Source organism: Candoia aspera, chromosome 1 (assembly GCF_035149785.1).
Source record: "Candoia aspera isolate rCanAsp1 chromosome 1, rCanAsp1.hap2, whole genome shotgun sequence".
NCBI classification, from domain to species: domain Eukaryota; kingdom Metazoa; phylum Chordata; class Lepidosauria; order Squamata; family Boidae; genus Candoia; species Candoia aspera.
The window spans coordinates 324819901-324837463 of NC_086153.1; the positions used below are offsets into that span (position 1 = coordinate 324819901).

General features: G+C 40.1%; 1 protein-coding gene across 2 annotated transcripts in view; it reads left to right on the plus strand.

The window, feature by feature from the left end:
• Positions 1-17563, plus strand: part of NIN (ninein) — a 114954-nt gene that overhangs the window by 72695 nt on the left and 24696 nt on the right. The window contains exons 13-19 of one of the 2 annotated variants that reach the window (XM_063290563.1): positions 1204-1293; positions 5875-6007; positions 6506-6627; positions 9366-9877; positions 13160-15223; positions 16377-16502; positions 16757-16826. In XM_063290563.1, coding sequence (XP_063146633.1) covers positions 1204-1293; positions 5875-6007; positions 6506-6627; positions 9366-9877; positions 13160-15223; positions 16377-16502; positions 16757-16826 — 3117 coding nt within the window. The remainder of the gene's footprint in view (positions 1-1203; positions 1294-5874; positions 6008-6505; positions 6628-9365; positions 9878-13159; positions 15224-16376; positions 16503-16756; positions 16827-17563) is intronic. The other variant, XM_063290564.1, reaches the window with a different exon arrangement.

Here is a 17563-nt window from a genome sequence, read left to right on the forward strand (position 1 = left end):
CCCAAATTATGGAATGGCCATCCTGGAGAGGCACCTTTTCTGGTGTTCTTTTTAGATCAAGTCTTTTGATTTTCAGGAGCTTCATGATGTAGTTTTTGTAATCAGGTGGAGGGTAGTGTTTTGTAGCCCAAAAATCATGATGTAAACTTTTTTATTATACTGCAGCCTATAAATACACTGTACTATGGGTGTACAATGGGTGAGTTGTAGATGTTTTCAGTTCTGTTTGCCATTTTATTACTTAGTATGTTTTAATGTGTTATGTTGCAGGTGGTTCTCACTTAACAAATGCTCATTCAGCGACCATTCGAACTTACAATGGTGCTGAACAAGTAGTACTTACAATCAGTTCTCATACTTATGATGGTTGCAGCATCCCCATGGTCATGTAATCACGATCCAGGTGCTTGGCAACTGGCTTGCAATTATGACGTCACAGTGTCCCGCAGTCACCATTTACGACCTTCACTGCTGGCTTCTGACAAGCAAAGTCAATGGGGAAGCCAGCAGGAAGTCGCAAATGATGAACACATGACGCCACACTTAACAATGTTGTGGGATTCACCTAACAACAGCAACCAGAAGTACCAGAGCTGCGATCACTAAGCAGTGCGGTCACATGACATTGTGCTTTACAACCATGTTGCTTAGCAACAGAAATTCCAGTCCCAACTACGTCATTAAGTGGGGACTACCTGTACTTTGTATTAATTATTTATTGAGGTTGTCTCTTATATGCCACCCAGAGTCACATAGTCTGGGTTGGGCAGCCATATAAATGCATAAAGAAATAAATATTACATATTTCTATATACAATAGATATACTGGTAGCATCACTTGCCTTGCATATCTCCAGGTTTGATCCTTGGTGCATTTATCTAAAGCTATAATCCTTAGCTGAATGCCCTTCAGCTGTGTGTTGTACTATACCCCCCAAATTCCCACTAAATGCAATCAGAACATCTGAGGGACATCAGATTGAGGAAGGTCCAGTTAAAAAGTCTCAGAGGGTGACAGGCTTTCTGCCTGGGGTAGGTGAATCATTAGCCGTAAGTCAGCTCCTTCTATTCAGTGTACCAGATTTCCTTTCAATTCCACAATGAAGCTTCATCCCCTGGAGCACCACCTAACTTCTGTGCCAGTGAGGAGAACAAGGCTGTTCAAAGGTGAGGAAAGGTTGACCATGTGTTCTTTGGCTCTAGTTTGGAGACCTAGATCCTGCCAGTGCAGAGTTCTTCCTGCAGGAGGAGCGGCTGATTCAGATGAAGAACAAATACGAACAGCAGTGCAGGGTAAGTGTAACTTACTTACTTACTTACTTACTTACTTACTTACTTACTTCATTCATTCATTCTTACTTACTTACTTACTTACTTACTTACTTACTTACTTACTTACTTACTTACTTACTTACTTCATTCATTCATTCATTCATTCATTCATTCATTCATTCATTCATTCAAATTTCAGCCTGGAAGGCAGTAAGCCTTTCCTAAGGCTAATGCCTAGAGGCTCCAGTAAACTACTTTTCTTGAGTTTGTGTACCTACATAAAAAGAGCTGGAAAATGATTTTATCAAAGTGAGATGTAAAGGAGACCAAATCCCATCTCATATTCCAGGTGTGAACTAGCCACTGACTTGTGCAAACCTCTCAGCTTCATTTCTTCCTCCCACCCTACCATCTGCAGAGAAGGGTACTGGCCTACCACCCAGGTGGCAACAACTAGCCAACCTTGCCTGAGCCCCCAAAAACTAAAGGGTCAGACCTAGTTAGGACTTCAGTGGGAGCCTACCATGAATGCCCAAAGCTTTAGGACTGAGCAGTTGAAAAAACAGCCTAAAAGGCAGTGAAGAACTGTCTCCATACTGTTGCCAAGAAAACTGCATGGACATGTCCATGTGAACACCAAGAATCAAGAGATCCAGTGTGGTGATGTGATGAAGGTTCTGAGCTAGAAACCGGGAGGCTGTAAGTTCTAGTCCTCCCTTAGGCATGAAGGCTGGCTGGGTGATTTTGGGCCAGATGCACACTTTCAGCCCAACCCGCCTCACAGGAGTTGCTGTTATGAGGAAAATGCTGGCTACCCCTTAGCCCTCTTTTCAATGGCTCCCAGGAACAACTTCTGACAGTAAATCAGTATCATGAGTTTCCATTTGGAGGCAGGAAACAAATACTATAGTTCAGCAGTTTCATAAGAGAAGAAAAACCTCAAACTTACCCCTGTCCCTATCCAGGAAAATAATAAAATATTTGTTCTGCTTATATTTCTGAATGGTTCTGTCCAGTTTGCCTCATTACTCCACCCACCATGAATAGATTGCCAAGAATTATACTAAGGAATTTGCTAGGAAAACCCTGCATGCAGGAGCCAGTTTGGTCTAGTGGTGAAGGCTCCAGTCTAGAAACCAGGAGACAGAGTTCTAGTCCCATCTGAGGCATGAAAGGTGGCTGGGTGACCTTGGGCCAGTCACACTCAGCCCAAGAGCCAATCAGGCATAGTAAGAGAGTTCTAGTCTCGCCTTAGGCCCAAAAGCCAGCTGGGTGACCTTGAGCCAGTCACACACTCTCAGCCCAACTCACCTTACAGGGTTGTTGTTGTGGGGAAAATGGGAGGAGGAAGGAGTATTAGGCATGTTCGCTGCTTTGAGTTATTTATAAAAATAATAAAGGCGGGATAGAAAATAAATAAATTATTAAATTAAATTAAATTTCAGTAGCTGTATTTAGGATATTACACTGTTTTTCTCCATATTCCATCAAATGGATTTGGCAGTCAATTTCATATGGATATTGTGTTACCAGACTGAAAATCTGTGAGAAATTGAGAGGACCCTGGGGAAGTAATGGGAAGAAAGTTAATTATAATCAGCAGATAAGAGAGGAGTTTGTTAGTAGTTTACTTCATAAACAACAGCTCAATCCAATCTGCCAAAAGCCTGCAAAAAAGGCATTTCAAGAGACCTTGTCTTAATGAATTAAGTAATAAAAGAAGACTAGGGGTTCCTATTGTAATTTCCAAAATTCTGTATTTTATCCCTAATTCTTGCATTAAGAACACCTTGTAGAATTCTGTGTAATTCCTGTTCATGCTTCTGCTCTAAGGAGCATGACAGAATCGTACATTGCTGCTAAACTTTAGCTCTGCCTTTGAGGTTCACCAAGAGTAGGAATGGAAACCCCAATGGGCCAGACACATCCCACAATAGCTATGGATCTGTCTTTGGCTTCTGCTGCTTTCTAAAACTTCCATTTGTACCAGTTAGACTTTTTTTTTAAACCTAGCATTCTGTGCAGAGGATAAATTGGGGAGTGAGAAGATAAGGGCTAGAAGCTGCTTCTCTCCTTCCTATGTGCCCCCCGAAATAACTTTTCTCCAAAATAACAATTTGGTTTTGTAAGAAACCTCTCATTGATTCTAAGTGCCATACAAAAGGCATGGTAGTTGAGGAAGGGAAGACCACCTGGATGAGTGTTATTAAAGAAAGCGTACGGGATCTGCGCATGTTAACAACTGGGAATGCATAGACAATGGTGGAAGGGAAACAGCAGCATGATTCTTGTCATATCTATATTTGATTCCAGCTCCATGCTGTACTGTCATCTAGTTTCCTTTATTTATATGTAATAATTTTATTAAAGATTGCAATTACAACAGTAAAAACTCATACAAACTAAAAAATAAAAGAATAAAAAGAAAAAATAGAAGGTGCAGAAAAGAAAGAGAAAGAGAAAGAAAAGGTAAGGATCTAGTAAAGAAAAAGGAAAGAAATATATAAAGAAGTGACTTCCCCCTCCATCACAACAAATATAAACTATTTTAGTAACTTATCACCTCTTAAAATACAACACAAGATCTCTTCTTCCCAATATCCCATCTCTTATCTATAAACAAATCTGTAAAGCCTTGTCATTTCAGTCCTGATATCAGCAAAAGTCCATTAAGGTTTAACAGATGATAACATATCTATTTTAACCTTGATCAAATAAACCAATTTTATATTCCTTCCTTTTACTTTTAACAATCTTGATCTTTAGTCCCTTCAAATAATGTCATACAACTTGATTTCTTTTCATTTTTTCTTTGTCCCTTCTCACAAAACTCTTCAAAACTTTCACAAGCCTCTTTTGTAAATCCAGTATAGGAAAATTCTCCAGGTCACTCTCTTGATTTGTTAGTTGTATATCCCTTTTATTTATTAAGACATCAGCCAATTTCTTTTGTATGTCCAGTGTGACATCTTTTTCCATATCATTCTTGTAGCCTGTCATTTTTAAATCCACTTTCAAATCAGTCTTGATCTTACAGGTAGAACTTGTTCCTCTTTCATAACATATTTAAACACAATCTATAGAGGCAGACACTATTAAAATTAACTTCTTGGTCCATTGTTCTAAAATATCCTTCAGTATGTCCACTGTTAAAATATTTTGCTTCATTCTGTAACTGCAAGTTGAGTTTGAGTGTTAACAGCGTTCCACAGGAAGGGTTCTTTATAATTAATTCCAAAATCTTATTTCAAATTTATCTGGACCCTTAGTCCTTTTGTAACTTTCTAAAATCAAAGTTTTAATCATCCTTTTGCTGTTTATTTGGAAAAAAAAATGAGATCTTAAACTTATAGTTAAAACTTCTTTCACTAAGGATTGAAGGAAACACCCACCGCTATAAAATGTATTGATCCAAAGGTTCCTAATAGCTGAAAAGCCGTTAACAAGCAATTTCCAAAAGTGATTAGAAAAGGAAGTATCCAAACTTAGTGTCCTTTCAAAGGCACTGACCACGGTTTGAGCATGATAGCTATTCCCTCGTCTCCCAGAGCTCGAAACCCGCCAGAGACCACGTCTTGTGGTCTCCTCTAGAGGAGCAGCTATCTGGAGCACTTATGGGCAATCTCAATTCTTTTCCTTGAATGGAGGAGAAGTATTGAAAAGCCAGTCTACTTGCCAACTTTTCATTCCATCGTGGTCAACGGCTCTGTTTTTCACAGAGCTGTCCTGAGTCCTCCAGTTCTTCCCTGGACTACTGTCATTTACTTTCCAAAAGGTTACTTGTGCTCTACAGAGAGCCGTCCTTGAAATGTGTCCAAAAGTTGCAATTAGTGCAAAATGCAGCAGCTCAGCTGCTAATCAGTACAAGGTGCACAGATCATATGATGCTTGTAAAAGGTCTGCAGTGGTTTCCAGTCACTTAGCAGGCACAAGTGAAGGTGTTGAGATTGTCCTGTACAGCTCAAATGGGCTTACAGCTGGACAGGAACTGCCTCTCCTGCTACGAACTGCCTTTGCTCTCAGAGGCTCATCTTTCCAGCACGCAGGAGAGGCCCTTCTTCTGGGCTGTTCCCAGGCTATGAAATGTACTCTTTCCAGAGTTGCATTTGGCCCCTAGTGTCTCAGTATTTAAGCAATATGTAAAAATGCTTCTCTTTCATTTGGCTTTTAACAGTTGTATTTTAGTGTTTATTGTTATTTTAAATCTGTATTTTTATATACTCCATTTTTAAATTTTGCAAAAAGTTGGGATATAAAGGAATACATAAATACCCCTGAAGTCATCAGCCATCCAAGTACAGAAGGTTCTTCATCCTCACCTGAAACTTACAAATGAGTTTTTCCAGAGCTGTTCATTTTATGCTGAACTCAAGAAATTTCACTATCCCAGACTGCTACACACTGCAGCTGAAGAGATGGCTCTAGTGCTTAGTCCCCCAAATTGCTGCATTTCAAAGGAAGCCTGGTCTCAGGTCTTACCTAGCAAGCAAATACATGCAAATTTGCTGCTGTTCACTCCTCCCTGGCCATAAAAATATCGCTGTCCCAACTGTTGACTTGTTTGGCTGGGCTGGCCCTGATGAGATTGCCTCTTGTTACCAGGAACTTCAAGATCACATAGATGAGCTTCAGTCTCAGCTGGAAGAGTATCAGATACAAGACAGAGTTATCCGACCTTCACTGCAAAACTCTCTCTATGAGGAACTAAATGATGGTGGAGTGCAATGTAGTCAAGGTAAAATACAGTATGTCCTGCCTACTATATACTTTTGGGGAGTTACACTAACTATCTTTGGGCCAATCAAGCTTTCTTTCCAGGTTTATATATGAAAGCTTGCTAGCCGAGAGCATGGTGGGCAAACTTTTTCAATATTGATGCCAGGTGGATATGTCCATGAAGTTACCAGGTGTTGGCCTTATTATTTAAATTGGACAGGAGCCGATATTGCAGCAGTGTAACACCATTATGGGGAAAAACTAAAGCAAGTGAGCACATCTCTAAGAGTGTGAGTCTGGGAAGGTCAGGGCAGTATATGCAAAAGAAGTTGGATCTAAGGATTAAGCAGATTAAGCTAACAAGGCTGCAAAGTGCTTTGACTGGTGCTGCTGAGGGCAGCTTTCTAATGCTGTGTAATACTTTAATATTTCTTTGTTACCTGCTAATGTGATCCATCATTGGCTAGGCACCCAAAAGAGCTGTTTTGTTTTGTTTTTTTGCTATCCTGTATTTTAGAGCCTGCTTCTGAGGACTGCAACCCACTAAACATGAGCATAGAAGCTGAAATAATTATTGAACAACTGAAGGATCGACATCACCAGGATATCTACAACTTGCAGCAGGAGCTTGACAACACGGTAAGCTGTCCCCACTTTAGCATGGAAGCCGAAGTAACATTGTTATTACACTTGCTCAGGATATGTTTTTATTTAATTGAAATCTGCTGTTGTTATAACCTTTAGTTTTCTCTTGAACAGTTAGATTTGTTGGCTATCTGGAGTGTGTGGGTGAGGAATGGTGAGTTAAGATGTCTCTGAATGAATGGAGACAATGACTGCAGCTCAGACTGAAGGACCAGTGAGTAGACCAGTCCCATGGAACCACTCCAGATAAGGAGAGGATAGGAGATCATCCACTTGTGCTCTGGACAGTTGCTCCTCACGAGGAGACTACAGGACAGTGGTTTCCTCTGGGTTTGAGCACTGGGAGACAAAGGGAACCATCATGCTCTCAACTGCGGTGGACCCTTTTAAAGGACACTGCATTAACTCACTTTCTAACCACTTTCGGAAATTACCTATTCAACTACCTGAAGGACATTACAGTACAGATCTTCAAAATGACAAGTTTGAAAAGAGTTTACCTTCCTTCTTGAATAAAAGAAAAATTAACTATAAGCTTAAGAACTTAAAAAATTAGAAATAAATGGCAAAAGGCTAAATAAGAATCTGATTTAAGAAAGTTATAAACAAATTAAGGGACCAGACAAACTTGGGATAATGGAATATAAGAACTTCTGCTGCAAGATTTTGGAAATAATTATATAAATGAACAGTGCATTCATGGGAACCAACTTGTTTCGTTTATCTTAAAACAGCAACTTGAGACTTTATGATTTTAGAAATTGAACACTAGAGGGGACTAAAGATTCCAGGCAGAAAGGTAAAAGAAAAAAAATGAAAAAGTATCTATGGGCAGCATTAGAACTTGCAAAATGACAGAAAATGCTTTGATATTTGAAATACTTCAGGAGATTTTTGAAGAATGGGGTCAAAAAATAGCTTCAATCTCAGCAATGGTGCAACACCTTGGAAGATTTACAAGTTAAAGACAGGAAACAAACTTTGCCTGATGCAGAATATATCAGATTATAAAGAATTTGCAGTAGTACTGGAAAATAAAAAAAAAATGGACTGTAAGGCAGAGAAAACAGGAGAAATACAAATGACAAGCCAAGAAATTGACCTGGATAAGGACTTTTTACTGGATTTACCAAAAGTTGGTTAAAGTCTTGAAATCTTCAAGATTAGAAAAAGAAAAATGGAAGAGATCAAATCCTACAATAGCATCTGAATGAATTAAAGATTAAGATTCTTAAAAGCAAAAGGAAAGAGTACAAAGTTGGTTTGTTTAACCAAGGTTAAAATAAGACATGTTTGTATAAATCTGGGATCCTGTATGGACGTTTTGCTGACACTGGGACTGAAATGTTAATGATTTATGGATTTGCACATGGACAAGAGATGGGTTATGGGAAGAAGAAATACTTGCATGTAATGTTATAGTGGGTGATGAATTATTAAGTTTGTACTTGTGATGAAGATAGGAAATTACGTCTTCATATTTCTTTTTTCTTTTTCTTTCTTTTCTCTTATTTTCTGTACATTTTTTTCTTTCCCTTCTTTCTGAGTTTAGTTTGCATTTTCTTTTGCTATTGTTACTGAAACTTTCAATAGTCACTCAGAGTCATTTATATAGTGAGATGGGCAGTGTATAAATTTGATAAATAAATAAATAAATAAATATCAAAAACAGATTTGTTGGCTTTCTATATTTGAAGCACACAAGCTGAATACAGACCATAAGATTATTTTCAGAGAACTGATGATGGTTTCATGGATGACTGGATAAGGCTGTTCTTTGCAGACCTCTAAATTAAACTTAGGAGCGACCCAGCAGTAGAAGACCTATTATTGAAAACAAGCTCTTCATAAATTAGCTTTTGGGAGGCAAAAAACATAGAGTACTTATTTCCTCCCCTCTCAGAATCTTTGTCCCAGATGGATACAATCCATCATGATCACTAGCAGAGGTCAATGCTGGGCAAGTCTTCAAAGAGGTTTTATTCTGTTCATGCAAGGATTGTCTCTGGTTCAGTTAGCCCTTGGTTTCTGTATCTCCCAAGTACTCTTCCAACAGTAGCTATGCTAAGAATTGGTCTATATAGGCTGTTGCATTAGCAGCTTCCAAGCAGCAACTGGAAATTTAAGTGATCCTTTCATATAAATTATGCTGGCTTGACATATTGACAGCTATACTCCTACACACCTGGAAAGTACCAGGTTGGAGAAGTCTACCTTTTTCCAGAGTACTAGTAAGGTAAAGGTAAAAGTTTCCCTTGACATTAAGTCCAGTCGTGTCCGACTCTAGGGGGCGGTGCTCATCTCTTTTTCAAAGCCGAAGAGCCGGCATTTGTCCATAGACACTTCCATGATCATGTGGCCGACATGACTAAACGGAACACCGTTACCTGCCCGCCGAAGCGGTACCTATTAATCGACTCACAGCATGTTTTCGAACTGCTAGGTTGGCAGGAGCTGGGACTAGCAACGGGAGCTCACCCCGTCACGCGGATTCGAACCGCTGACCTTCCGATCGGCCAGCTCAGCAGCTCAGCGGTTTAACCCACAGCGCCACCGCGTCCCTTAGAGTACTAGTAGGACCTCTTTTTAACAGATTAAAAAGGGTTGTGGGGGTGGAGTTCACACTCATTTTCAGTTATATACACTATTGAACCAAACTGTCTGCAACTGTTTATGCAGTGCTTCTACTGAGTTATGCAGAAATGCTAACCATGATCTTTTCCTTCGTTCAGGTATGTCATTATGAGAAGCAGCTTGAGGAGACCAAGGCCAACTGTGAGAAGGGACAAGAGAACCTCCAGCAGAAGTACTGTCAGGAGAGAGAAGTGTTAGAAGAACAAATTGAGTGTCTGCAAACGCAGGTTTCTGAGCTTCAGGGACAACTGGCAAGATTGAGGCAGGCCAGCTCCCAGCAGAGTGTGGAAGAGAACAGTCTCCAGATATGCATGGATGAAAAGGCTAGCCTTATGGAATCCCTGAAAATCAGTCATGAGAGGGAGCTCCAGGCCCGACTGAAAGAAGCAGAAGAAAATTTTAGTCACGAGAAGAAAGAGTTGATTCAATCTAAAGTTTGGTTGGAAGAAAGAATGAGAGCTTTAGCACAGACCATCCAAGAAGAAAAAATGGAGCTAGAAAATGGGCTCCATGAGAAGTTGCAAAGGCTGATGGAGAAGCATGCCCTGGAGATGGATCAGCTCCAACAAGAGCTACTAAGAGTGCATCAGCAAGAGCTCCAGGAACAAAAGTGAGTAACTATTTTTTATTTATTTTTTACAACAGCACATGGATTAACTCATTTTATCTTACAAGGAACTGTGAGAACTGCAGTTCTGGGATAAGCATTGGGTAGCTCTAGATCTATAATAGAAGCAGAATCACACCCCTGCTAATGGGTGATATGCAGAAATCTTTGTGGAAGATTTTTGGGCTAGCATTTAGGAAAATCCTGTAGGGGGAACCAGGAAAAATTGTAATTGTATTTATATCTGGCAAATTATCTTTCAAGAGTGTATCTACATTGGTTACTTGGATCAAGTTTGGTTGCTTTGCATATTGTTGGTGTGTATTGAGTTTTATATATATCTACATATATATTGAATTCTGCTAAAGTATATTTTAAACAGTTTATTCAATATATCATTATAACAAATTACTGTTTTTGCACACTTTTGTAGTGTTTTCCTGTCTTGGGCTATACATTTTTTGTTCGTTTTTATTTCTTTTAAATACTGTTAATTATTCATTAACATTCTACCCAAGACTGAGAACTGTACTCATATCAATATCCCTTGCTGGGGTGCTATTACAGTTACTACAGCTACTATAATATGCGCTCTACATGGGGCTACCCTTGAAGAGTATATGGAAGCTTCAGCTGGTCCAGAATGCGGCTGCACGGGCAGTTATGGGTGCCCCAAGATCGGCACACATGACACCACTGCTGTGCTAGCTGCACTGGGTGCCAGTTTGCTTCTGGGTTCAATTCAAGGTGTTGGTTATGACCTTTAAAGCCCTACATGGCATGTGGCCAGGCTACCTGAGGGACCGTTTCATCCCCATAACATCGACCCATCCCACCCGGTCATGCAGAGAGGGCATGCTATGGACACCATCCATCAAGGAATTCCACCTGGCGGAGTCTAGGAAGCATGCCTTCTCTGCAGTGGCGCCCGCCCTTTGGAACATTCTGCCCCCCAAGGTGAGGCAGGCCCCTTCGCTCCTGACCTTCTGGAAGGGTTTGAAGACCTGGTTCTGCCGCCTTACCTGGAATGGGAAGGGCAGTAGCTCTTCCTGGGGGTGGCTGGTGGCATAGAGGCCTCCCTGCTGAATATCATCTTTACCACTTGGATTTTATATTTAGTCATATTTATTTATTTTATCATGTCAGTTAATGACATGATAAAATAACTATGTCTGTTTTGTAAATTATGTGTCGATGGTTTTAAATGGTTGATTTTATTGTAAACTGCCCAGAGTCCCCCTGTTGGGGGGAGATAGGTGGTGATAGAAATTTGAATAATAAATAAATATTTTAGCCACAGTCAAAGATTAGATATTAGTTCAAAAGTCAGGGCTTTTTATAAAATAGGTTTTGAGAATGGCTATTATACACATGGAGATATTATAGACAACTCAAATGTGCTCTCAGTGCTTTAGAATAGGTCAATATTATTTTACTCCAGATGTCAGAGCAACTAAGAAAATAAGCCTTGACTTATGGCTGTGGTGCAGTACTGCTTTGTTTGATCAGGGATCACTATGTTGGTGCCTACATAGCATCTATTCAATTTGATCTGCATAATATCTCATATGTGCCCCTGATTGCTTGTTCTGCCCTACAAATGGCAGAAATCCCCAAGCAGGGGTGAATGGCTCCAAATAATGAACTGATTTCAACAATATTTTCTTGCTTTTGATGCCTCCAAATCTGGATCACTCCCCCAGCCTCCACCCTCCTTTCCTTGCAGAATGAAGGGTCCTAAAGCAGCAGGCCTTTGACTTGGAGTTTAGCCCTGTTCTCTCAAGATTATTTCCTCCAGACTCATTGCCTGCATTGATAAGCGAATGGGGGCATGTGAATCTCAAATGTGAACAGGGCTGATAAGCATTAGGATACCTGGGAATCCAGTTTTGGGGTTCTTGACTTGAGGTTTTCTGATCCAATAGACTGAAATTCAGGGCCAGTGATGTTATGGGACCTGGAATGATTTACAGCAGGTGAAGAAACCTTTCGATGGCTGGAAGCTACACTTAACATACTGGGGCAACACTGGATGGGATGGCAGTGCCAGTGGTCTTAAACAGTGCCATGCTTGAGCACAGCCAGGACTTCCTTTATTTTCTTGGGTTCTGTGTGGAGGAAGGAGAGTTTTCCTCATTTCTTAACTATGTCAACTTATTATGAAGTTACGCAACAGTTGGTACGCCTATGTAACACCACTGTTATACAAGTTGCACTGGTTACCTGTAAGCTTCCAGGTGCAATTCAAGGTGTTGGCTCTGGCCTATAAGACCCTGCATGGCATAGGGCCTGGCTGAAGAACCATTCCATCTGATGAGACCTAGGCAGCATCCTCCTCTGTTGCAGCACCTGCCCTCTAATCCCATCTGAGATTTGAGTTGCTCCAATCCCACCATCCTTCAAAGAAGCCTTAAAAACCTGGATCTTTCCCCAGGCACTTGATTAGGAGCATGTGCCTTGGGGAATTTTTACTCAGGTGTTTGTTATTTTAGTCCCCAGTTCATTGCCTTGTATTATTTTTATATTGTATTGGATGTGGTTTTAATTGTATGCCACCCATAATTGTTTTCAGCTGGGTTGCCTATAAATGTGAGCAATAAAGAAATAAACTGTGAAGGCAATTTCTGGCACTTGGATGGGACTCTTGGTCTTACGCCGTTCTGAGGCTTCAAGTTGCACACCCTTGATTTCCAGCATCTCTTGCTTCCAGTTTCACTGGTCCAACAGATCTGGCTCACTCCTTTTGTGAGTCCCAATCTGAGCCTGGATTTGAGCAGTTCTAAACATCACTGAGTGATATGCAACTATGAATGAGCCTAGGAAGCCAAAAACCTTCTTCTTTTTTTTGGATCGCGTTCAGGCTATTTAAGAGACTATTGTACTCTAAGCAGATAATCTGTTCCTTCAAAATGTATTTTACCCTTTAGATGGCAATTTATTGTATTAAATAGAGTATCAGGTATTACGAAAATCTCTAGTTATTTTGCTAAGCCATTATTCTTAACTTAATAGGCTGTAACCTGATTGAATGTGAGCCATTTTTTAAGAGTTGCTTCCTTTTTTTAAAAGACGACGAAAAATAAGTAGGAGACAGGAATTAATCAGAGTAGGATTAAAAATAAAAAATGCCAGGCTAAAAATTAGAGAGGGCCCTTGTTGCAGTTTGCTGCTAAAACTGCATTTCCAGGTTTAAGACAACTAAAAACTAGTACAGTAAGTGGTCTGCAATCCTTTGTCCCTGAGCATGTAGAGATTTCAGTAATGTATTGTGTTGACCACATTTAGGATAAAAATGGAAAAAGAGTATAATGGAAGAATATTTCAGAGAGAGGAATGGTCCACCGTTGAACAACAAGCACTTGCAAGAAAGTATGAGGAAACCATAAACAAACTTGAGGATCAGCACCAACAAGAATTGCTTAAGCTCTCTAGGCTGCAGTTAGATGAGAAATCCCAGTGGGAATCTGAAAAAGATGAAATTCTCCAGGAAGGCATTGAGGTCCAGGAGAAATGGAAAGAAATGCTGGAGAAGGAGAAGGCAATCTCTTCATTACTGGCACAAGACAAGACATTTCTAGAGATGAATTACAAGGAACACGTGAACTTGTTGACCTTGGAGAAAAAGCAACTTCAACAAGGGGTACAGGATATGAAAAAGCAAGAAAATGAGTTGTGTGAGAAACTTCTAAAGATTCAATCCAGCCATGAGATGGAGCTAAAGAAAAGAGAGGAAGAAATGTCAACATTGGAAGAAGAACGAAAGCGACTTAGCCAAAAGCTTGCAAGACTAGAAAAAGAATTTGTGTGTGAGCAAGAAGAGCAGAATTCAAAGGTGATCACTTTGGAGTATTTGAAGGAAGAGATGCTCAGCAGAGCAAGGGAAGAAAAAAATGAGTTAAAGTCAAAGGTCTCAGTGCTTGAAAATAAAATAGAAGATCTACAGCAAGAATTGCAATGTCACTACAAACCGCAAAGCAATCTTGTTTCTTTGAACAAGGATGAAGAAGCAAAAAGAAGTGATTTTCCAGGACCTGTCAAGTCCCAGGAATCTGGAAAGGAGATAGATGTTCTTTCAAAACAAGAAAAAGTTCAAGAGCCAGGAGAAGAAAACAGTGTAGAAGCTACACTTCTGATGGATGAATCTCTGAAAGAACCAGAGAGAGAATCAACCCAGTCCCCTGGGTTCATCCCATTAGTTCCAGAAATGTTTGTGGATGCTCAACTCCTAAATGTGACTGACAAAGACAGCAGTCAAGTTGTAACAGAAGATGGAATGAAAAAATTAGACAAGATTACAACTCCAATCATGAAAAATGGAGGGACAACAGTTGAAGAAATGACGGAGACTTCACATGTCTTGCAGAAAGCCTATGAAGAGATTTGGGCAGAAAATGAAGCCCTTAAACTGCGACAGAATCAGCTTCTGGAGAGGATCATTCTGCTAGAGGCTGAATGCAGTCAAGCTGCTCATGATCGACAAGACATGGCTTCACAGGTTCAGAAGGAGCTTGAGGAGATCCTTAAAACTATTCCCCAGCCTAATGTGTTGCCATGTGGAAGTGATGAGAAGGGGGGAAGTTTCCATTGGGAAACAACTGATGCTGGAAAATTGCCTACTGTTTGTGCAACAAAAAAACAAATGCTCTTTGCTGAAGCTTTGGATGCTGATTTAAGTGTTGAGGAGATGAGTGCCTATTCTTTTCTATTTGAGGCAGATCATGGAGAAGTTAGAACTGACAAGGGAGACCTGCATGATGTAGTATCAGAATTTTGGGATATGGATATAAAGAAAGATGCAGACTCCAGAATAGGACCTAAATTTCTCCAATTTCCAGAAGAACTCAAGCTGGAAAACCAAGCCCTAAAAACAGAGATAATCAAATTGCTAGAACGGAACAATAAACTGGAGGGATACCTGCCAATATTGATAAGCCTGCAGTCCAGAATGGATGAAATCAACCAAGACTGCTTAACACTTAAAGAGGAAAAAGGACAACTGCTGGAGAAAGTGAAAGACCTGGAAAAGAAACAAGACCAGTTGGTGATGGAAAATGCCAATCTGCAGACTTCCAAGCTGATTTTGCAAAGCCAGCTTGGCAAACTAGATGAGCTCATGCTGAATCTGCAACCCCAGAAGAGTGGACGGCTGGGCCGTTGTGAGAATGTTACCAAGGATGCAGAGGTGGAGAAGAAAGGGCTTCATGAACTGAACAGGAAGCTCAAAGAGAAAATAGCCGTGCTCCTGAAGCAGAAAGGCTCACATACTCAGGAGAAAGATAGCTTGAATGCTGCCCTTCATGGTTTGCAGAGCACCTACAACGAGCAGCTTCAGAAGATTGAGCTTTTGAGGTAATGTGGAATCCTTCCATGGTCTAAATCCTGCCACTTAGCTCTGCTTTTTGAAACTAACTACCTAGCGCTTCACTGTCCACCTCGCATTTCTTGGATTAACAAGTAGATTAACTTTGCCTAGAAGACAAAGGCTCTGGGGTTTCTAACATGAACTAATAACATTTCATAGAGGTTTGAAGAATCAGTAACCAAGTATAACTTTTTAATGGCGTATTGGAAACAGCTGAATTGGTAGATGGTAAGCTTATCTATTGGGAGCTTTGCAAATTGCATGACAATCTTTTTTGTGTGCTGCGTAGTTGAATGTTTTTATATGCCCTCACTGCAGTAGTACTTTCTGTATCATTCCTTCTCCCCCCCTTAATTCCTTGGTTTTAATGGTCAGAATTCTAATTAGTTAACCAATAGCATTTTTAATGTATTCTAAATTAATATAATATGTAACGTAGTAGTTTTCTATAAAATAGAGCAAGTGCTCCTCTTGGCTAACTTAATGTAGTAAGAAAGACATCTTTGCAGGTTGATGGTCTGTATCATAAATTAATGTCAAAATATGGGTAAAATTTCCTTCAAGTTAAGATCAGCTCCTGAAATCTTCATAGAGATGATTATGGTGTTTTATAGGCAATAATATGGGAGTGGGTTGCTACTGAATACTTCCAGAATGCTTTTTCAACTTCCCACTCTTGTCTACAGATCTGGAATTTCCTAGTAGTCTCCAACTCAACTACTAATCAGCTTAGCTTTTCAATATCTGTCAGCCTCCCAGGTAGACCAGACAGGAAGCACAATAAGATGAGCTCATTCTACTTTATTGTAAGGCTACATTAACAGAATCTTGCAAAGCTGAGAGTGCAAATCTCCCGCCATCTCTTTTTACAGCCTAGGGCGGATCCTTTTTAAGTTTCTTTCTCTGCCTGTTATGCAGCTGCGGACTCCTCAGCCTTTTATCTGATTGTTCTCTAGGCAGCATCTCTTCCCCTCTGTCTCTCAAAGTCATTCCCATATACCATTACAAGATCATCCAAGATTATCTAGGTGTTGCTGCTTGCCATAGCCATAAATAATATGCATTTCAACAAACTAATTCAGGCTGGCATAGTTCAAAGTAAGTTGGGTATCCCAAAGGCTCTGTATTTTTGCATCCCAGATGTGAGGTGGAGCATCTCAGAGAGGAGAATGCTGCTTTGAAGAATGAGATCGCCTTATTAAATGAAAAAGGAAGCATTTCCAACATGCGACTGAGGGAGCTTAATGGGTCTCATGAAGAGCTCTGGTAAGTCCCTCTAAATCCTCTCAAAAACAGTGAATTCATCAGACTTCCTTGCAACTGTTGGGAGATGCTTCTATAGTTGCTATTAATGCTCACCCACATACCCAGCAACCTTCCCCTTTCAGATGTGTTGGGACTACATCTTCCAAAATATTTAGGCAGCCGGCCCTTCAGCCCCAAAGTGTCCAGAGAGACCTACATTGAAGAAGATTGTTGTATTGTAGAATGTGACGGTTCTATGTGCTGTGCATTTTCAGGCAAAAAACAGAGGCGGTACTGAAGGAGAAAGTGTCAGTGCAGAAGATGGCTGAAAGCCTGAAGAAGCAGGTAGGTCCTTCTACCTTTAGGCAAACTTGGTTGGTCAAAAGACCTGAACTGAGATTGATTGTAAAATTGATTGTAATTTTATAGGACTCTCCCCGGCTTTAATCCCTGTACTTCATAATTTTACGTTAATAATTTTATTTTATGTTTAACTTATTTTATTTACTTTTATTTTAGAGTGACTGTTATTGGTTTTATGCTGGTCTATGACTGAAATAAAATAGACTCTAAATCAAGGGTAATTCAGAAGGGAACTCAACTCTTAACTATAAAAATGCTTTTGGAAATTCACTGATGGCTAGTGCTAATATGATCAAATATGATCCTTACTTCCAGCCTAATGTGCAGATAGGAACTTGGCTACACACTGGCTGTATGCTTGCTCATCGTAAGACAGGATTCATGAGTCAAACCTCCTCCCCTTCAAAGTACCTTTTTTAAAAAGTGTTTTTCTGGATAGCATGTTTCTAAAATGTTAATACATATTTAAATACTTTTTCCACGCAAATTTTTAAAAACACTGGAGCTGGCTGATTTCTCCATAGTCATTACATGTAACCAATGTGATTTGCAGAGTACACATAGTCCTCATTTAACGTCATTTCATTCAGCAACCGTTCAAAGTTACAAACAGGGCTGAAAAAATGGATGTGCGACCGGTCCTTGAACTTATGACTGTTGCAGTGCCCCTGTGCTCACGTGATAGAAATTCAAGCCAGCCCACATTTACGACCCCCCCC